The 22,742-nt window shown below is 40.7% G+C and overlaps 1 protein-coding gene across 16 annotated transcripts in view; it reads left to right on the plus strand.

Annotated features, from left to right (window-relative positions):
* LOC122541861 (calcium-activated potassium channel subunit alpha-1) overlaps nucleotides 1-22,742 on the plus strand; it is an 847,529-nt gene that overhangs the window by 727,871 nt on the left and 96,916 nt on the right. For all 16 annotated transcript variants that reach the window (XM_087982321.1, XM_087982311.1, XM_087982314.1 and 13 more), the window contains 3 exons: nucleotides 801-924; nucleotides 8,747-8,971; nucleotides 14,807-14,999. In XM_087982321.1, the coding sequence (XP_087838447.1) occupies nucleotides 801-924; nucleotides 8,747-8,971; nucleotides 14,807-14,999 (542 nt within the window). The remainder of the gene's footprint in view (nucleotides 1-800; nucleotides 925-8,746; nucleotides 8,972-14,806; nucleotides 15,000-22,742) is intronic.

Genomic DNA, 22,742 nt, shown 5'->3' on the forward strand with positions numbered 1-22,742 from the left:
AAAATTTTGGAAACATTTCTTAAATGCATCTTATGCAGGTTGAAGTAAAGATTTGCAGCAGGTGTAATTACCCTGTAAGTGATGGAATTTGAAGTAATGGGGATTCTGATAGAGTTTCAGCTCGGTCGGGATGAAAAGGAGTTTTTAAAGCTCTATTGCTGACTGTTCAAGATAGAGACTTGGGATGACAGCTGGTGGCGAATGATGGATGTGCAGAATGCAGTGAAATGTTAGAAGTGCAGGCTTTGATGGTCAGGTGGCAGCTGCTGAAGACCACTTTTATACTCAGTGTTCTTCAGAAGAAAAATCATCTGCTCGCAATGTAGATGTAAATTAATCAATCTGCTCCGAGCTGACATCCTCTGAAACTTTAATGGCTTCCAGTTTTCAAAAAAGCAAAATATGATGGGGGTAAAATTGCTAAAATATATCAAGTGTACCCTGTTAAAGCTTTTATTGCACAGAGAACAGCATCGGAAGTTGTATGCGGTAAAAGCCTGTAATTGGCTTTTCATCTTCATGCCACTCAGCCAGCATGAGGCTCTGTCTCTATCTATTTCACCTCATTGCAGCAGTTAATGTCTGCCTTTTGATCATTTTTTTGGAGGGAGTGCAAGGAAGGTGGGGGTGGGTTGGTGGCTGGAGTAAGTACAGCAGTAATGGGATTGCTTGTAAATGAAGTGACACGCATTCAAGCAAGTGCGTTCCTGGCCAGCAGTAACTTGTCAACTGGTCAAAGCAGATTGAGTGAGGTGTCAGGCTGACGGACAACTCTTGTCTTGATTCTCTTGTCTCTGCAGGCATGACCCCTTGTCAATTCCAGGAAATGATCAGATAGAGGAAATGGACGCCAGTGTGAAGAAATATGATTCCACTGGGATGTTTCACTGGTGTCCAGCTAAAGAAATGGAGAAGGTCATTCTGGTGGGTATCACAAGTGGGCTGTGACCTTGGATAGTGCAAGGTGACATGACTCTCCAATTACTTGTAATCGACATTTCATTTAGTGGAATCTGACAAGCATATATGCTGTGCTTTTCAGTATCTTGTAAGAGTAAAAGTGACATGTTATTTTACAAACTGCCATCAGCAGCTCTGAACCTCATTAAGATCCACTGTCTTCTGATCAAACCATTGTTTGCTGATTTTGACTGACTTAGCAGTATGACAAATCAGACTCTGCTTCAGCAGGAACCAGTCCATGTTTTTTGAATGAAGTTGACCACACTCAGTTTGAGACACTGAAATAATATGCATTGGCTATGGGTCATTCATTCCAATATTAATAGGGTTCAGCTAGTTAGACAGCTCCTAAAATATTTCACCCATATAACTACAATTAGAACTGTAAATTTGCTATTTAATTGCAATCAGATCAACAATCAAAGGTGGGTATTTTTGCATTTAAATGCCTGGTTGCCTATCAGCAGCCAGTCCTCAAACTGATGCTGCATTCATTGATTACATAAATGCCACTTCTCATTTGTAAAATCACTGTGCTGATTTGCAGAAATGTGGCAGTCCTGCTTTGAAATACATGCTAACCTGCTCAGTCTCTGCTGGAGATTTGATTTCTTCACAGAGACCAGCTTCAGAGCCTGTTTGACAGGCAGGCCTGATCCAGAGAAACAGCAATAGTCACAGGGTTGTAAGGTACCCAACGCACCAGGATTTGCAGTCACACTGGTTCCATGCTTTCGCCCCCTAGCATACCTGAGTGGGTTTGTTTAATCTTGGTTAGCCATGTGAAGTGGCACCTGTCTCAATGAATCCTCACGAATGGTGAAATCACAAGTGAGCACTGAGTGGCCTCACAAGTGGAGATATTTATTCTGTCTCATGGTCAGCCATACACACTTTATAACACTGATGTGTTCTCATCTGTAAGTAATGAATTCTTGCAGTTATGTTATCATTCTGTTCCATTACTCCTCTGTTCTGAGTGCTCCCTATAGCTTCCTCCCTGTTTTGGAATAGTGAAATGATTTCCTGAATAGGAAAAAGCCTAGAGAAGGCACTGTCTATCTCCACTTTATTGCCAATGTTTTAATTATTGTTTACTGAGACAGGTGCCACTTCACATGGCTAACCAAGATTAAACAAACCCACTCAGGTATGCTAGGGGGCGAATTTGTTAAAGAAACTTGTTAAGCATAAAAGTAACTTTGAAATCTCTGAAATCATATTGATACAGGAATGCCACAGAAGCAGTTTGACTCATTCTTCTCCTCTCTGTTCCAATGATTCAGCACATCAAAGCCCCAGAAAGTTCATTTGGGTAACAATATCACCACGGACACTTCCCACAAGACTATAAGGTGTAGGGGGCAGAAGAAGGCCATTCAACACATCAAGTCTGCTCTGCCATTTGACAAGATCATGGATGATCTGATTATCCTCAACTTCATTTCCTTCTTTTTTTCATAACTCTTGATCCTGTTACTCATTTAAAAATTTATCTACCCCAGTCTTGGATATACTTATTAACCCAACCTCTACAACCCTCTGCAGATAGGAATTTCACAGATTCACTACACTCTGAGAGAAGATATTCATCCTCATTTCCGTTTTAAATGAGAACCCCCTTACTGTAACATATTAATAAAGTGACCCCCCTCTGATCCTTGACTGTCCCACAAGAGGAAGCAACATCTCCACTACTCTGTCAAGGATTTTTATCATCTTTAAACATTTCATACTTCTAAGTTCCAATACCTAGGATAACCTGGTGACCCTTCTCTGAACTGCTCCAATACTAATATATTCTTCCTGACATAAGAGGGGCAAATCTGTTCACGGTTTTCTAGGTATGGTCTAACAAGTGCCTTGTAAAGTTTTTGCAAGAAGCACATTTTTTTAATACTCCAGTCCCTTTGGAACACTATCATGAACATACTCTTAGCCAATTACCTTCTGTGCATCTTAGACAACATCCACATTAGCACTGGTGGTGTGGAATTTGCACACACAGTTGTTGGGAAAATTCAGCTGTGTTGAGGACAGTGATCCCTGAGTATTCCACTAGGGCAGGCTGCCACTGGAGGTTGCCAGTCAGTCAGGGCCATTTGGAATTAGCATAGCTGAGATCCAGTTGGTAAAACACAACTGAAACAATTTAGAAATCCCCAGCAGGTTACATTGTTAATTTCTTTTCATAGAATCCCTATAGTATGGAAACAGGCCATTTGGCCCAACAAGTCCACACCGACTCTCCGAAGAGTGCCCCACCCAGATTCATTCATTCCCCTACACATCACTGAACACTACGGGAAATTTAACATGGCTAATTCGCCTAATCTCCACACCTTTGGATTGAAGCAGGAAACCGGAGCACCAGGAGGAAACCCACGCAGACACGGGGAGAATGTGCAAACTCCACGCAGACAAACACCCAAGGGTGGAATCGAACCCAGGTCCCTGGCCCTGTGAGGCAGCAGTGCTAACCACTGAGTCACCATGCTGCCCATTGTGCTTTTATACGTGTGGAACTTTCATTTTTAAATTGATTTCTTCCTCTCTGAATCCTCTGACTTCTACTGTGGCACAGTGTGATGGCTGTTGAGCCCATTCACACCTCCCCCAAAATGCCTCTTTGTTAGCAAGGGTTAGCAGCATATTCTGAACTCAGGAGGACCATTCATGGCTGTTCTCACTTCATGTCCGCATGGAGGTGTTCTCCAGCAATGGATGTCACTGGTTGAACTTACTCTTCTGTATCCTAAATGCAAAGAGGGGATTTTCTCTTTACTTCAAACATGGCTGAGATCAGCTGACTCAGCTCAGGCCAGAGATTTGTACTTGTGACCCACTTGGTGAGTTCCACAACAGAAAATGCCCTGAACAAATGAATAATAGTTTTGAAAGGGCAAATGGTTTCAAATACTCAAAATTCCAGCAGTAAAGTGTTAATGTCAGGAGGACATACCCACCAATACAGTTGATGTTAATATCAGAGAAGGTAATTCTGCCTGAAAATATTTTTATGTAAGCAGAATGGCATTGATGCCATGAGCCAAACAATGGTAGTGAACTGTTCACTGCTATGGTATTGTTGACACCCAGCCATTAATCACCTTATTGGATTTCTGCTGCCCCTTTGAGCACTGATCTTTTATTCACTGCACAATGTGTAATGTATCACAAATTGTCTTTAAAATGATTTTCTGATGATACTTTGCCAAATCAGACAAAGTAAGGAAGAAATTAAGGCTCTGTATTGAATTGGGTTGCAATTCTGGTCTTTTATTTGTATTTATTTACAATCTTTTCATATCACAATTACTTGTCATTCAAAATGCTTGTTTTTATTTCTCCTTTTCTGTCCTTATTTCTCCTTTTCCAAAGGCAGTTGTTTTTTGCTATGCTGCAGTCAGTGGATTACACTGCAGTTGCAATAATTGATGTAGGTGGTAATGTCACTGAACTTGGATAATGATAATGAACTTGGATAATTTAGGCTGTTCGATCATGATGACTGTTACAAATCTCATCATGGCCTCATGCCATCTCCATGTCTGTATTTGTTTCACTAAAAACACCAGGGCCTTTTCTGGGCTGTCAGTATGGCCAATGGAGAAATGGTTAATGTACTCCTGTGACATTCTTTGCCCTGCTCTTTCAATGGCAACGTAAAGCCATTTACCTGAAACTTTTCACCCCTCGATCCAGAGTTGCAGTACTAAATTTATATTTTACCCTGTTCTCCCTAAATTCAGATCAGCTTATCTGACCGAGGCAAGAGGTAGATATTTTCTAAGCTATTCAGAGATGTGATTGCATTATTGTCTTATCGCCTTAGTGTTGGCATTGTTTTCTTTGTCACATTGTAAGATGTAATGGGAAAACAAGTGAATAGTTGGAGCAGATCATTTTAGATATTTCAAATCACCCCGTTCAGATATATTCTGACACATCTCTGGGGATGTATTTTCTAAACTTTCTGTTGTTCAGAGATGTCATTGCACACTTCTGGTGTAGGTGGGACTTGAACCCAGCTCAGAGGTAGGGACATTGCCACTGCACTACAAGGGCTTGTAGCAGGTCACTTTATTAATATGTTACAGAAACAATTATTCGCTAATGCTGCTGAACGCAGAGGATAAATAATGGTTTTGCTAAATGAAGTTATATTTTAGCAGATATTTTGTAGGTCTAATTTATATCTAAATTAAACCATGGGTCCACATAAGAATGGAAGAACTAGGAACAGAAGTAGGTCATTCGGCTCCTCAAGACTGCTCTTCCATTTGATGCAATCATGGCTGATTTCATTTTGGCGTCAAAAAGTCTGGTGCTGGAAAAGCACAGCCGGTCAGGCAGCATCCGATGAGCAGAAAAGTTGACATTTCAAGCATAAGCTCTTCATCACATTCCTGATGAAGAGCTTATGCTCGAAATGTAAACTCTCCTGCTCCTTGCATGCTGCCTGACCCGGCTGTGCTTTCCCATTGCCATTTGACTTGATCTCCAACATCTGCAGTCCTCACTTTCACATGATCTCATTTTGGCCTCAACTCCACTTTGCTGCCTGCTCTCCATAATCCTTCAACCCATAATTTATTAAAAATCTGCCTATCTCCTCTTTAAATTTACTCGGTGTCCCAGCATCCACCACACTCTGGGATAATAAATTCCACAAATTCATGACCATTAGAGAGAAGTAATTTCTGATCATCTCTGTTTTAAATCTACCATCCCTTATCCTAAAACTATGATGCCTTGCTCTAGATTGCCCCATAAGGAAACATCCTTTCAACGTCTTGGTCAATCCCCTTTCACCTCTTATATGCCTCAATTAGATCTCTCTCCTTCTTCTAAACTCCACAGAGTATAGGCCTAAACTGCCCAATTTCTCTTCATTAGACAAACCCCATATCTCTGAAATCAATAAAGTGAACCTCTTCTGAACTGCCTCCAATACAACCACATTCCTCCTCAAGTAAGGTTACAATCATTATATGCAGTATTCCAGGTGGAATACTTTGTATAGTTGCAGTAATACTTCCCTACCTTTTATATATTTAATTTTTAAAATAATACTATATCAACATTCCATTTGCTTTCCTTATTAGCTGCTGTGCCTGCATGCTAGTTTTCCATGATTAATGCACGAGGACGCCCAGATCCCTCTGCATTGAATTACACTGAAGTTTCTCTCCATTTAGATAAATTGCCTTTACATTTCTTCACATCTTCTAACAATGATCAGAAATCTTATTTATGACCCTGATCAGCCAAGAATCACACATTTATCTTCCTCTGAGTGATCTTCCAATGGAGGATCTTTCAGAAGTGACTCAGTGCAGCAAATGTTGGACAGAGCAGCACAGAGAATGTGAGCAGAAGCCGTGCCACCTTTTCATGGCATTAGCTGCAGCATTCCAGTTTGTAAAGAGTTTCAATACACCAAAGGTTCCACAAAGAGCTATGGTGAGAAGAGGGTAAGGGGAGGTGGGGAGGGCTAACATTATGATTCAGGGAATAGAGTGGCAAGTGTGTGAACTATATGGGTTGCAGGTGGGTAAGTATGTTACAGGAGTCTGTCAAGTCATCAGTCAATTTGGATAGTTTCGGGGGAGTGGGGCTAGGCCTTGGAAAGGGGAGTCAGGTTGGTGTCTGTTGGGTGGGGTCAGGTCAGCTTAGATTAAGGGATTGTCGGGTCGGGCTGCATTAGTTCTGTGGCAAAGTCAGGTCGGGTCTGGGGAGAGTTGGGGTTTAGCAGCATAGTCAAAAGTTCAGAAGAGGTGATTGGAGAATTGTCAGGGGTCAGTAGAGGTGGTTGTCAGCATCAGTGACTGGGGGAGTGAGGGGCTGTATATAATTCTGTAGTTATCTCGGAATTTGACTAAGTCTTTTCCTGTATGGCATTGCATGGCTAACTATCCAGGTCAGTATTTTGGAATCCTCCGAAGCCCACTTCTAACCCAGTGATGGAAACTTTTTCGGAGAGTCTGCAAGAGCAAGGGAATTGTGCATCTGAAATTCAGGCTTCTTAGGAAATCTCCATGGAGTCCTTGGGATATCTAAGGGATTCCATCAGAGATGTTGTGGGGGTGATGTTAAAAATGTGCTCAGCATCTCAATATTAGTTGAAGTTGAGAATTCCAGATTCATAACCCTCTACATGAAGACATTCTTCCTCATCCTGATCCTTACTGCCTGTGATGAACATAAGACCTGGTGAGGGAGAAGTCTCTGATCTGCTCCTTAAATCCAGTAATTAAACCAGACTAGGCAGGAAACATTTTTTTTTAATAACACTTCTTTAAAACTCCTGTTCCTTAAATGGTTGATCTTGAACTCAGCCTTTCTCGTTTGCGCCTCATTTCCACAACACTGTCCAATTAGATCAGCTCATGTCTTGGACCCATTTTTAGTATTCCCCCTGGACAATTAAACCTTATTCTTCAGAAAGATAAAAGTGATGATTAATCAAAAGATGTATTTTCATTAGGACAAATTCTGGTATAATGGACTTGGCAAGATTGAGTTTGTATGCTTCGACTTACTCTGTGATAGCTCTGTTGCTGCTTCTATCTCAATTTAGAATTTCTGTCTGTTCAAAATGCACTGGCAATTAACAGCAGTAAAGCTCCATGCAGTTCTACAATTTCATAACACTTATCTTTGAAAATTTATAGCCAATTGGTTTTGCAAATGCTAAATTGCAGCAAGGACACTTAGCAGTGTGAAAATCAAAATAATCAGGATAACAGGGGTTAAGGATTGAGGATGCCTGGATTTTGTTGCACCCATCATTCTGTTGTCCTGTTTTACAGTAGGTATGACTGACTTCCTTAACACAAATCAATTTCTCCCTCTTGGCACCTACGCAAAAGGCTGTTGCTTACAAAATTTTACAGCACTGAAGGAGACCATTTGACCCAACATGCTTGTGATGATTCTTTGAAAGAACTATCCAAATGTTCCACTTACCTGCTTGTTCTCCACAGCCATATTTTTCATCTTTTAAGTATTCCCTATCGTGAATTAGTATTTAATATGCTTCCACTCCACTTTCAGGCCATGTGTTCCAATATTTCATGACTTGGAAGAAAAATTATCCCCATCCTTCCTCTTGTTCTTTTGCTAATTGCTTCAAATCATAGAATCCCTACAGTGTGGAAACGTCCTCACTGACCCTCCGAAGGGTAACCCACCCAGACCCAATCCCCTACTCTATTACTATACATTTCCCCTGACTCATGCACCTGACCTACACATCCCTGAACACTATCGACAATTTAGCATGGCCAATTCACCTAAACTGCACATGTTTAGATTGTGGGAGGAAACCGGAGCACCCGGAGGAAACCCATGCAGTCATGGGGAGAATGTGCAAACTCCACACAGACAGTCACCCGAGGCAGGAATTGAACCCTGGTACCTGGCACTGTGAGGCAGCAGTGCTAACCACTGAGCCACCGTGCTGTCCATAAACGTCCTCAAGTTACTCACCATCCCATCAGTTTAAAACAGTGTTTCATTGTTAACTTAATTAAAGGTCTTAGAAGCATGTGGACAGAATGGGAAAAACAGAAAGTAAAAAGTAGGGCAGCTACTTTTGATTATACCCATTATTTCTACAAAAGTAAGATGCAGTTAACAGGTAAAGCTACAAGTATTGTAGATTTGCATGGGACAAAGTCCAAGTCTGTTGTGAATATCTGTCATTTAACCTGTGGTTACTTTTTACATACCTGGATGAGCTTTATATTTGTCATTAATAAAGATCTCTGTTCCCTAGACCCGGAGTGAAGCTGCCATGACGGTTTTAAGCGGGCATGTGGTCGTATGTATATTTGGGGATATGAACTCTGCTTTGGTTGGTTTGCGCAACTTAGTGATGCCTTTGCGAGCCAGCAATTTCCATTATCATGAACTGAAGCACATTGTTTTTGTGGGGACGCTGGAGTATCTAACAAGAGAATGGGAGACACTTCACAACTTCCCTAAAGTATCGATATTGCCGGTGAGTTCCATCAACTTCAGATTCTGACAAATCTCCACTGAGCTTGCAAAAGAAGAACCTAATAAAACAGTTTGTCACTCTGGTTCATTCTTAAAGCAAAGATCGAAAGTCAGTCTTGAATACAACTGGTAATGCTAATCCTTGAATTCCGTTATGTGAAAGCATGTGTTTTTGTCATACAGTCATAGAGTCATAGAGATGTACAGCATCTAGGCATTTATTTAGCTGAGTCATGAATTTCACTACTTGGTAAATCAGAGTGAAAGCATCAGAAGTTACACTTAGAAAGGAAAACATTTTCTAACAAGTCCCTGTTACAGAACACAATGTTAGGTGCATTAGTCAGGGCTAAATATGGCATAATAGGGTAGGGGAATGGGTCTGGGTAGGTTACTCTTCGGAGGGTCATTTGGTTCTTGTGTTTTTGTGACAGGTTTTTGGTAGCTTTTTGCCATGTGTAAAAGAAGTTTCCTTGTGTCTGATAGGAATGTAGAAACACAGGAATGGGAGCAGGCCATTCAGCCCATTGAGCCTGCCCTGCCATTCAAGATACTTATGGCTGATTGAATACATTAGTGCCTTTTATCCACCCATTCCCATAACGCTATACCTCCACTGGAATCAGAAATCTATCCTGGACTCATCGAGGTCTACGGCACAGAAAAAGGCCCTTTGGCCCAGTGAGTCTGTGCCAGTCAAAAACAAACACATAACCATTGTCATCCCATTTTCCAGCATTTCGTTCAGAGCCTTGTATGTCTTGGCATTGCAAGTGCACTCTAAATACTTCTAAAATGTTAAGCGGGTTTCAGTGTCTAACACCTGACAGGCAGTGAGTTCCAGTTTCCCACCACCCTCTGAGTGAAAAAAGTTTTCCTCGTGTCCCTCTTAACCTCCTGCCATTACATTAAATCTATGCCCCTGGTGATTAATCCCTGTGCCAAGGGGAAAAAATTCTTCCTATCCACTTTATCTATGCCCCTTATCATTGTATACATCTAAATCCTGACTCCAGTTAGTCTCTTCTGCTGCAAGAAAAAGAACACCAGACTAACCAATCTTGCTTCAAAGCTAAAACACTCCAGTCAGACAATATCTGGTAAATCTCATCTCTAGTGTAATCACATCCCTCCTGTAATGTGGATTCCAGCACTGCACACAGTACTGTAATTGTGACCTAACCAAGGTGTTGTACAGTTCCATAACCTCCCTGCTCTTAAACTCTAAGACTTGGCTAATAGAAGCATGTATCTAATATGTTTTCTTAACCACTTTATCTATCTGTCCCATTACTTTAAGAGACTGGTGAACATGCACACCAAGATCCCTCTGCGCCTCGGTGCTTCCCAAAGTCCCACCCAAGTGCTCACCTCTCACTTAGACAGATAGAGTTCCATTTGCCACTGATTAGCCATTTATATCCTCCTGTCCTCACTTTTTACCACCCCGCCAAATTTCATTATCATCCACAAACTTACTGATTAATCCTCCTACATTCAAGTCTAAATTATTTATATAGACCACAGAGAGGATGGGGTCCATCACCACAGAACCCCACTGGACTCAGGCTTCTAGTCACAAAAACAGCCCATCTGCTTCCTGCCAATAGGATAGAATCCCGACAGTGTGGAAACAAGCCCTTCGGCCCAACAAGTCAACACCGACCCTCCGAAGAGTAACCTACCCAGACCCATTCCCCTACCCTATTATGCCATATTTAGCCCTGACTAATGCACCTAACCACCACATTCCTGAACACTATGGGTAATTTAGCATGGCCAGTTCACCTAACCTGCACATCCTTGGATTGCCGGAAGAAACCGGAGCACCCGGAGGAAACCCACCCAGACACGGGGAGAATGTGCAAACTCCACACAGACAGTCACCCGATGTCGGAATCGAAACCAGATCCCTGGCACTGTGAGGCAGTAGCACTAACCACTAAGCCACCATGCCACCCCCTGGACCCAACTATTAATCTCTACCTTGAACATCCCCAAAAACTGAGTAGAGAATTTTAAAGGTTCACAATCGCCTGAGTAAATAATAATAAGTGACATCGTCTTTATTTTCAACTTGTGCCCCCAAGTTCTAGACCCCCCCCAACCAGGAAAAATGTCTTACCTGCACCCACACTGTCTGTCCCTTTAGGTATTTTGTAAGTTTCGATAAGATCATTCTGCAAAACTCAACAAAATACAGTCCCACTTTGCCCAATCTGTCTTCACAGATTAGTCCCTTCTCCATATTATGTGCTTTTACCTGGCAATGTAGTCAGACATCTGCTCAGTTCGTAGGACTTCAAGCATCTACAGCTTGTAATAATCTGTATGTGATATTAAGTATGCTCTTCCAGGATTTTGACCTTACAATAAATAAAGAGCAACAGTATTCGCCAAAGTCAGAATGTGACTTGCAATGAATCTAGGAGTTCGGAGAATTTCCATGATATTTCTGTTCTTATGCTCCTCCTGATAGAGATCACAAGGCTTGATAGGTACAGCAAAACTATAATTGGTTAGTTTCAGCTATACATACTCTATATAGTATGCACTGGTGCCACAATACAATGGAAGTGTGTTGCTGAAGAAGTTAGAGACTAGTTCGGTCACCTCTTTCATTTAAATTCTAGTCAACCCTTTGCAGTGTCATTGTGGATACTAGTCCCAAGATCCCACAATTCAAATGGCTCACCCTAATTATCGCTGATCCTACTGATTAAACAGCGAGGAGCTCTCAAACTGCGTACAAGCCAGCAGATGTTTTGATTGAGGCTGAGAAAAGATTCATTCTTTCAGTTGAATCGGCTAGGGTTGTTTTCCCTGGAGTGTCAGAGGCTGAGGGGTGACTTTATAGAGGTTTGTAAAATTATGAGGGGCATGGATAGGATAAATAGACAAAGTCTTTTCCCTGGGGTGGGAGAGTCCAGAACTAGAGGGCATAGGTTTAAGGTGAGAGGGGAAAGATATAAAAGAGACCTAAAGGGCAACATTTTCACACAGAGGGTTGTAAGTGTATGGAATGAGCTGTCAGAGGAAGTAGTGGAGGCTAGTACAATTGCAACATTTAAGAGGCATTTGGATGAGTATATGAATAGGAAGGGTTTGGAAGGGATATGTGCCAGTTGCTGGCAGGTGGGACTAGATTTAATTCGAATATCTGGTAGGCATGGACAAGTTGGACCGAAGGGACTGTTTCCGTGCTGTACACCTCTGACTCCCTCTGTCTTTCTATGCGCTGGTGTGCTGAGTGCCTCTCCATGGCAAATGTGTGTCTGAAGCACTGACGGAATAGTAAACAATTGGCATTCGGCTACCAGTTAAAGTTAGACAATATCTAGTAATTATTTTCAAGGTCCTTTCAGTGTATTGCTCCCAACGATATACTCAAAAGAATCATCAGAAGGAAGAAACAGCAGCAGAAACATTCAAAATTATATATTCTAAGTAAGGTCAGCAAAGACCAACAAGGGCTAAAGACCACAACCAAAAGGCAGCAAATAGGCAGGTCTCTTTTGCTTCTTATCCCGATGGGCACAAGGGATCAACAACAAAATGCTTCAGCCCTCAAATCCAGTCCTTCAACACAAACACACGAATAAAACCCTCAAGCTCCTGCATGAACCAGATAATCTAATACACACCACAAAAATATGTATATGAGTGCAAATTCTTCAAAATACAATTTAGAACATCTTCCACAATATCAGAAATATTTTCTTCAATTAGAGATTGTAATGTTGATGGAGTTGTAGCTTCCAACAGAGAGAGGGTTCAGATGACCTCCTACTGAGGTCCGCAGCCTCTCAGGTGCTACATTTCAACTATTTTGATTCACTTCATGTAATATCAGCAAATGGCTGCTGCATTATCAATGAGCTCAGATAACATTCTGCAATTCTGAAGACTTGTGCTTCAGAATCAGTAACATCCTTAGCCAAGCTGTCCCAGTACAGCATGAAACACCGGCATCTACACCCAACAAAGTGGAAAATTACCCAACTATGTCCTGTCCATAAAAAACAGGACAGGTCCAACTGAGTCAATTACTGCCCCTATCAGTCTATGTTCCATTTTCGGCAAAGTGATGAAAGCAGGTCATTGACAGTTCTATCAATCAGCACTTGCTTAGCAATAACCTGTTCACAGATGCGCAGTTTGGGTTCCACCAGGGCCACGTAACTCCTGACCTCATTAACCTCATGTCCGTATATTGACATGAACTGAACTCCAGATGTGTGAACAGAGTGACTGGCCTTGAGATCAAGGCAGAATTTGACCAGTTCAGGCATCAAAGAGAGCCCTGACAAAGTTAGAGCCATAGAGATGTATAGCACAGAAACAGACAATTCAGTCAATGAGCATTAAGGGGAATAAACTCGCTGGTTGGAGTTATACCCTAGCACAAGTGAAAATGGTTGTGGTTGTTGGAGGTCAAACATCTCAGCTACAGTTTATCACTGCAGGTGTTCCTCAGGGGTGTGCCCAGTTGTCTCAACAATCATCTTCCCTCCTTCATAAGGTCAAAAGTAGGGCTTTTTGTTGATGATTGCACATGATAAGTACAGTTCGAGTCTCCTCAGATATTAAAGGAGTCTGTGAACTGATAAATGGCAACTAACATTGACACCATACCAGTGCCAGGCAATGACTACCTGTAACATGAAAGAATGTAATCATTGCCTCTTGATTTTCAAATAGCAGTCGCATTGTTGAATCACCTGCAATCAACATTGTGGGGGTTACCATTGACCAGACACTAAACTGGACCAGCTATATAAATACTGTGATACACAAGCAGGTCAGAGGATAGGAATTCTGGATGACTAGCTTGCCTCCTGTCTCTCCAGTGCCTGTCCACCATCTGCAAGGCACAAGTCAGATACATGATGGAGCACTTTCCATTTGTCTGCATAGTGCAGCTCCAACAATACTGTAAAGATTGAAGCTACCAAGGACGAGGCATCTCACCTGGTACTCCATCCACCACCTTCAACATCTATTTCCTTCACAATTAATGCCCGTTAGCAGCAGTGTACCATTGACAAGATGCTCCTTCAACAACACCTTATGCAACATATGTATGGTAACACCACCACCTACAAGTTTCCTTCCAACCCACACATCCATCCTGACTTGCAACTGTATTGCTGTTCCTTCAGTCACTGGATCAAAATCCTGGAATGTCCTTCCTGACAGTATTGTAGGTGTCCCTATTCCACAAGAATTGTTGGTAGGCCAGAAGTGAGCTCACCATCACCTCTTCCAGGTCAATTAGGAATTATGAAGAAATGTTGGCCTGTTGATGCCCAGATCCTTTGAACAAGTTTTTAAAAAGGATATATAATCTACCCTGCCGTGCAAATACCTTATCAGTGCACTAGCAAGGGCTAATATGCACAAATAACTGCCATTGTTTCGGCTCCTTTACTTTCTTCACCCTTTGTTCCATGGATATCCAGATACCGCAAGTGCTATTTGACATTTTGTTGCAATGATGAGCAGCCTGGCATTTCGTTCACGCATTCTGAATGCCAGAGTTTGCCAGTTAGAAAAGATTGCTTACAGTTATTGACTTGGCATCAATGACTCAGATGTAGAAAGCTGGCAATGTGCCTGTCTCTTATTTGCTTTTAATGGCTTCAGTGAGTATAAACAATGAACCGGAGAGTTGCCATCAGCACCATCTACCCTTTCAGATAAGTGCACATCTCCAATTCCCCAGCACATAGTTACATTGGTTTAATGTTGGAGTATAAAAGACTACTTGTTAAGTATTGTCCCATAGCTGCAGTCTTGATCTTTAATTTGTTTTTCTATTTTTTATTCGCTGAAGGGTACGCCATTATGTCGAGCTGATTTAAGGGCTGTCAACATCAACCTCTGCGACATGTGTGTTATTCTATCAGCCAATCAGAACAATATCGACGATTGTTCGCTGCAGGACAAAGAATGCATCTTGGCGTCACTCAACATCAAATCTATGCAGTTTGATGACAGCATAGGGGTCTTGCAGGCTAATTCCCAAGGTAAGGACTGCCCTATAATACTTCCCTGCAATGCCTGGAGGGGACAGGAGCTGGCAAAAAGAATATCCCTCACTCAGTAATTCAAACAGTCTCAGATTGGTATATTTGACAATAAGGGCAACTGACTGCAATGATGTTTTAAACAGGACGGAGATAAACAGCAAAGGAAAATAATAGCTTTTGGATTGATGGGGACATTTTTAAATGGGCTGAACCTTATATAGCAAGGGTATAATTAAACTTAAGTGTTTCAAAAGCTTCTTATGCATAGTTTGTGTGTGGCCATTTTTGTGACTGTTTTGAGAGAAAAGAACAAAAAATGACAGAGATCCTTTTTTTTAATATATATGATAATTTTGCTTGCAACAATTGTCTTTTTTCATTTTCCTCAAAATTTCATTGACTCTCAGAAGGTCAAGGCATATGGTAACTTGGACATTTTCAATTCTGGAGTCTAGAGTTTAGAGAATGTTTCATACTTTCTCTGTTTAGCTCAGAAATATGCATTATCAATTAAACATTGAAATGCACAGTTCTTTTTGTTTTCAAAACTATGACTAATCACCTTTTAGCGCTGTTTAAGGCCTCAACATCTCACACATCAAACTCACAGCTATCTGATAATAGAATGAGGCGGGGAACTGTTTGACCTCGTAAAATGTTTTGTTGGAAAAGATTTAGGTTCTATTCATTGTCAGATTGTACAGTTGTTTATGTAGTAATGTACCTCTTGTGGAAATATTTTATGTACCACTATCTGGGGACATAAACATATTAGAAACCGTTGATATGTTTCCATTTCATATGGGACTTAAAACTGACTACCTTCTTGAAAATGAGAAATGACGTGGGACATGTAAAATCAGCAAATATATGCTCGATAACATCTACATATAGGTGCAGAAAGCAATTATTTACTGCTTCTTTGGCCCAGTTATAAATATTTTAATCTCTCTCTTTGCCTTAAGACATTGAATTGTTTAAAGAGTGTTCTTACTCGGGTTATGTACAGCAATCTGTAGTACTTTTTTGAATCTGGGAAGAATATTATGATTTAATTAAAATGTACAAGGAGATCAATGTTTGTTCCAACCGAATGTAATGATTTATATAGATGACTATGCATTGCAGCAGTTGCTTGGCAACAGGTAGAAAATCAACCATTGCTTAAGGCTGTTTATAAAATTACTGAAATCGATTTGCAACAATTGCTAAATAACACTCACCAACTTCAAGTAGTGGTATTAGAGAGCTAACAGAGCAATAGATAATAACACCGTTTAAATGATTGTACTTCTGAAATATTTATAAAAGCACTTTATACCTCCTTTGAGACTTTTAAAATGTTCTGAGTCTTTAATGCTGGACTGGTTGTTCCATGTCTGTTCTTAATTTTCCTCAGAATAGATTGAAAAGCTCTCATGCCAGTAAGACATTTGACGTGAATATAGTATATTTTAAAAGTCTCTGGAATAGATTTAGAGGTCTATCATTATTACAGTAATTGTGTTTGGTGCCTTATTAGAATGACTTTTGGCCCTTTGATGTTTTCTTAAGTGGTTCAGCAATCTTAATTAAATGAAGCTGCAATGGCTACGAGAATGGCATTTAAACTGCCTACTTGCAAATAAAAATTAAATTTTGTAATTTTAATATTTTACACACCTTTAGCATGACATGACTAGCCACCCTGCTGGTTTATATTTACTAATTGCAAGCTCAAAGCAGTAACACAATGCTAGTAAACCACATAACCCTTAAAATTCTAATGAGACTACAAGGACTGCATCTGATGCTATTGTTTAAGTGGGTAATGGTTCCAGTAATGTACTAATTGCAGGTTGAAGTACATTAGCCTGGTATCTACATTTAGGATTTTTTTTCACAGTATGGCCTTAAGGGAATAGTTCAAAAAGACATTACCTCCAAATTTCTGTCATTTACATTTATTACTCACTGTACTAATTCTAGATAACCATTTTTTTACTGTTCAGTTGCATGAGTTGTTAAAAAGATTCTTTGAACCTGCAGTGAGTTCTGTTAAAATGTGCCTTTTGTCTTCATTTGCAAGAGTATTTAATTGTTATTTTATGCAGAAGTCCAATTAAAAATCTGCCAGTGTTGTAGATAACTTGATTGTAGATGTTAGTTTGACTGTGTCTCTTCCCTACTCATGCCGCAGAAAGTGTGTACCCCTTCTAGTCTACTCTTGCTGATTGAAACTCCCTTCAGAACTTGTTATTGTTGCTACACAGTTGTCTTTGGAAATATGGGACTCACTTCTCCAGTTGAATGCTATAATTTTATAACCACTATGTTTTGCAGGTTTTTTTTCAAGATTATATACATACTGAGCCTTGCAAACCCAAGAGGATCCAAATTGGATCCCAGCTGGGCAGTGGTATTGTCTTTGCAATTAGAACATGAAAAAATGCAAAGTATGAGAAAACCCATTGAACTCTCCAAAGCTCTTACTCCAGCTCTCTCAGATCAGCATTGTCTATACTGCCTTTATTACCCCGATAAATTATTCCAGATGTTTATTAAATAAGTGAGTGCAAAAGAATTAGATTGTGTTTAATGCATTGTTGCACCTGGAGTACAACAGGGTGGGGCAATTTTTCAGACATCACTGCCACCACCCAAAACAGATGTTTGTCCCTTAAGTATGTTGACAAGGACTTAACACCTGTTTTAGAATCCTTTCAGGAAATTATTTAGAGTAAGTCCTTTGAGTCAGAGGCCCAGTTGTGATCATCTCAAAGGTCTCTGTTTGGTACGCTTTGTGGCCACATCACTGTCTACACTTGAGAAACAGCACTATTGGATAACTAACTTCCTACCCATAGAGTTTAAATTCCTGAAGGGGGAAAAAAAAACTAGCTGTACTTCCTAGCAAAAGATAAAAATTGCTTTAAGCTTCCCCTTTGTTTTGTGAATCTGATATGTCTGCAGACCAGCAGTTCAGGCAGCATCCGAGGAGCAGCAAAATCGACGTTTCGGGCAAAAGCCCTTCATCTGATGAAGGGTTTTTTGCCCGAAACGTCGATTTTGCTGCTCCTCAGATGCTGCCTGAACTGCTGTGCTCTTCCAGCACCACTAATCCAAAATCTGGTTTCCAGCATCTGCAGTCATTGTTTTTACCTATGTCTGCAGACCAGTTGTCCAACATTGAATATCTGACCAGTACAGAGTGTGGGCTCACGTTGGCCACTTGAGCAAGATACCAATCAGCAGCTTAGATTTATGCCCCAATAGGAGTCAGCGAAGAAGGAAAGAAGACATGAAGAAACCAAAGAGTTGAATGTTAATGAATGCTTACCTGATTTGATTTCTTCCTTTTACATTTTTATCTGTAAAATTAAATCCTACCCAGAAAGTACCATGCCAGAACACCAGATGAAACTGTGCTGCCAGTTCAGAAGCAAACTGTCTCCCTATCTTTGGTGTGCATATAGGAACTGCCCACATTTGGCTGATAAGAAGTGTTGCCCTTTGATGTTCTGCTTGCACCATGATCTTGTCATGAACTACCGCTAATACATTCCAATGCTGGAGCTACAACTTTTCATTAAACTTGCCCAAGCAACGAAGTGAATTAAGTTTTAATTAGCCTTTATATCAAGTTAAAATTGGCAGATTCTGATTTATGAGACATTTCGCTTTTATTTTGCTTTCTGCAATTCAACGCTACAATTACACACGCCATGAATAAAAATAGTAATGTGCACCCATTTAGTCTTGAAAATAATATGCTACCAATCTTACCTTTAAACATCGCACTCCATTTGGAGTGGGATTTCACTGTTCGTCATCTTATATCTATAAAGGTTATATTATAAAATTAAAATATGGAATTTTGTAGAGAGAGACTATATTAAGTAGCATAAAGGTTATTATTTATTGTCATGGTGTGGGCTGCATTATTCAACCCCATTGTGAAGCAGTATTAATTTATTTTTGTTCATGTGTATACTTGAATTTCTAGTTACTAGAACCCAGTGTGAGTCAGTGGGCATGGTGCGATAGGTGAACATCATGGTATTAGAAAATTCAAAGTCAGGATTCATCGAGCCACCTGCCTGGCGTATTACAGTTGAAGTCGGTTCTCACAGGGTGTCCACATAATGATCAGGAGGTGAAATCCCAGCTAGTTTTCCAGCTTCCTATCCCCTGGATGCTGAAGCCAATTTTCACATCACATTCCATTTCTAACTCTGTGAATCAGAACTAACTCAGTACAGAGAAACCTCAATTATGCGGCATTTGATAATCTGAATATGGGATTATGCAGCAAGATTGCAAAGTCCCAATGCTTGGCTAAATTATGTTATCCGGCATTTGATTATCCAAAATTCAATTAACCAAGTGAAATATTCCCAACCCGTGATCTTCAGATAATCGAGGTTCCTCTGTATAACTAAAGGCTGCCATTGGTTCTTAAAACCAGTGTGGATAAAAGGTGTACGTTATAACAGATATTCCCTTAGCATAAATGGCTAACTCTGTTTGGACATATTCCTGAAGCTGTTATAACTTGCCACCATCTGCTGTCCCTTCTCCCCCCCCCCGCCCCACCCTCCCCACAACTCCTGTCACTTGTCCAGCATGCCCATCCACATTGTACACCATCTTCCCTTGCCAATTTAAAATCATTGTCTGATTGAATGATTCTTAACAGCATTTTGCAAACAGCCTTTTTTTTCTACATCAATTATTTCTAGAAGTGATGAACAAAAATGTTTTGATAAACAATTGAAACATAAAGATTAGCCCACATTTTTCAACCAGAATATGGCAGCTTATCTGTGATCACATTAGTACCCGAGAAATTAACCTTTAATACCTGGCTACTCAGGTAGTTTTGTAGAGGTTTGGAACCCTACCTTGTTATCTGATGGGCAAATCAAAGACAGCTATTGTTTCAATACAGAATTTCTGCAAATGGGAGCACAAGTGTTGAAGCCACAAAGGAAAAGGCTAGGAGCATTTTGGGTTTCATGAGCAGAAGCAGGAGAGTGAAAGACCAAGATGTAAATACATTATATAAGGCCGCAACAGGGTTCTGATGGAAGTGTGCAGACTTGAAACATTAACTCTGTTTCTTTCTCTTCATGTGCCACTAGATCTGCTGAATGTTTCCAATATTTTCTATTTTTATTTCAGATTTCCAGCATCCACGCATTTTTGTATTTGTAATGGGGGTCCAGTTAGGGCACTGTTTCTTCAGCAACTGTTTACTGAAGGGACATTCTCTCTCTCACTCACACGTGCACACACATGCACACACATACACGCACTAGATTGATGCTTGTAGTGGAAAGCTACAGTTGTGATGAAACCTTGTCATACTTTAGCAGAGTACTTCAATAGGCAATTTAATTGAAGTATTTTTATATAAGGTTTTAATGGTATAAAGAGGTGAAGAGATATTATAGGACCATAAAACATAGGAGCAGAAATTAAGCCATTCAGCCCATCAAGTCTGCTCTGCCATTCAATCATGGCTGATAGATTTCTCGACACCATTCTCCCACTTTTTCCCATAACCCTTGATCCCCTTGACAATCGAGAACCTATCTACCTCTGTCTTAAATATACTCAAAGACCTGGCCTCCACAGTCTTCTGTGACATTGAATTCCATAGATTCACCACTCTCTTGCTGAAGAAGTTTCTCCTTATCTCCATTCCCTTTATTCTAAGGCTGTGACCTTGTGTCCTAATCTCTCCTACCAATGGAAACATTAGCTCCACAGTTCTCCATGCTATCTGCATTCTTCCCATTCTGACCTCTCGAACATCCCCATTTTGATTGCTCCATGATTGATGGCCCTAAGCTCTGGAATTCCTTCACTAAACTCTCAACCTCTCTATGGCTTTCCACTTTTAAGATGCTTTTTGACCAAGCTTTTAGGCCATTGGTTCTCAGGTCATGTGATTTAGCCGAGTGTCAAACTGCAGTTTATAACGCTTCTGTGAACTTTGCAATGCTTTATTATAATTTGTTATCCTAATTGAGGAATTAGGATATGAGAAACTCATTTCTGCAGAAGGTTGTTATGGAACCAAACTATTTGAAATCTAACTATATTAGATTTACATGTAAATAGATGCAGTTATTGAGCTGAAATGTGTGGTATAGAAATATGAGCTGGAGTTGCCAGATACAATAGTGAACTATTGGCAAAGGGTCAATGAGAGTTCATTATAGCAAGCAAAGGTGAAAGTCCTATTGAAGGTTTGAGGTTACATCTGTATCCTGAAGGCAGTAATTGACTAATTATACCTCTTGAGTTGCCATCAATATTTATTATATCCTTGAGTTAGATTTATTTTTAACTGGAATTTTTCACCAGTTTTGAGTCAGACTTGTGCCTTGTGACTCCAGTAATCAGGCATGTCAAGCCTAGTTTTAACCCTTCACTGATCAGCAGGAATGGTGTGTGTTCAATGATACAAAAAGGTATTGTCTATTTCCACAATCTGCAATATGAATACTGTTTGTTTTGGCAGCTGATGTAGCCTCTACTCCTAGGAGGAGAAAGTGAGGTCTGCAGATGCTGGAGATCAGAGCTGGAAATGTGTTGCTGGAAAAGCGCAGCAGGTCAGGCAGCATCCAGGGAACAGGAGAATCGACGTTTCGGGCATAAGCCCTTCTTCAGGAAGGGCTTATGCTGAAGAAGGGCTTATGCCCGAAACGTCGATTCTCCTGTTTCCTGGATGCTGCCTGACCTGCTGCGCTTTTCCAGCAACACATTTCCAGCTCTACTCCTAGGAGTCCCATTGATGACTACGAATCTATACAATTTATGTATAGATCTGTGCCATTGAACTTTTAACTAGCTGTTGAGTAGGTTGCCCATTTTTTCCTGCTGGAAGCTGATGGAATTGCTAAGACAAGACTTTCGAAAATTATTTTCTTATGTAAGACATGGATTAGCAGTGGTGTTCCACTGGGTCCTCAAGGAAAGTTAAAGCCTCTATAGTCTTCCCCACCCACATCATGAATTCACATTATCTCTGACAGCCACCTTCTGATGTTAGTGGGTGGCTTCATGAGCCATCAGTTTCTACCTCTCACTGCAAGACTCAGTAATGATGCACAGCAGTTAACATTTCATCTGCCATCTTTCCAGGGTGTGAAATCCCTCATGTACTCAGTTCTCTCATTCTGTGTACCTACCTTACCAAATTTTGTCAACCTTTTAAACACCTGGTTAGACCAATCACATTGTGAGTTCCCAGCCCGCTTCAAGGTGAATACCAGTGGTGGTGCACTGAGGCTGCACTGCATCAATAGCCCACTTAATGTCTTCAATTTGCAGCAGAATGAGAAGGCCTTCCACAATCCCTCTCTTCCAGATATGTGAAACCTAGCATCACCTTGGCCAACTTAATTACCTACTGCTACCACAGCATCAACCCCACTTTGGGGTAGTCCATTGGGCGTGTAGTGCAGCATAATCTGAGTTCTGTGTTCAGGAACCCAGGCACTTCAGTCACAAGTTCAGGCGCTGAATGTAAGTGGGGAGCATGCTGCTCAGGGGCCATTTTTCTATTGTCACCAACCCTCCAGTTTGCCCCAGAGTCTCCACAGATTAAAAATTAATTGCTGTGAGTGAAAGAATGAGAAGAAAATTGTCAGGGCAGCTTAAAAAGAAAACTGTTTGCCTTCTTCCCACTTCCAGGCAGCACTTTGTTTATTGGTAATAAAAATATTGAGAGATAGCATAAAGGCCGGC

Source organism: Chiloscyllium plagiosum, unplaced genomic scaffold, assembly GCF_037043375.1.
Source record: "Chiloscyllium plagiosum isolate Xiang-an unplaced genomic scaffold, Cpla_swu_hap1 HiC_scaffold_43, whole genome shotgun sequence".
Lineage (NCBI taxonomy): Eukaryota > Metazoa > Chordata > Chondrichthyes > Orectolobiformes > Hemiscylliidae > Chiloscyllium > Chiloscyllium plagiosum.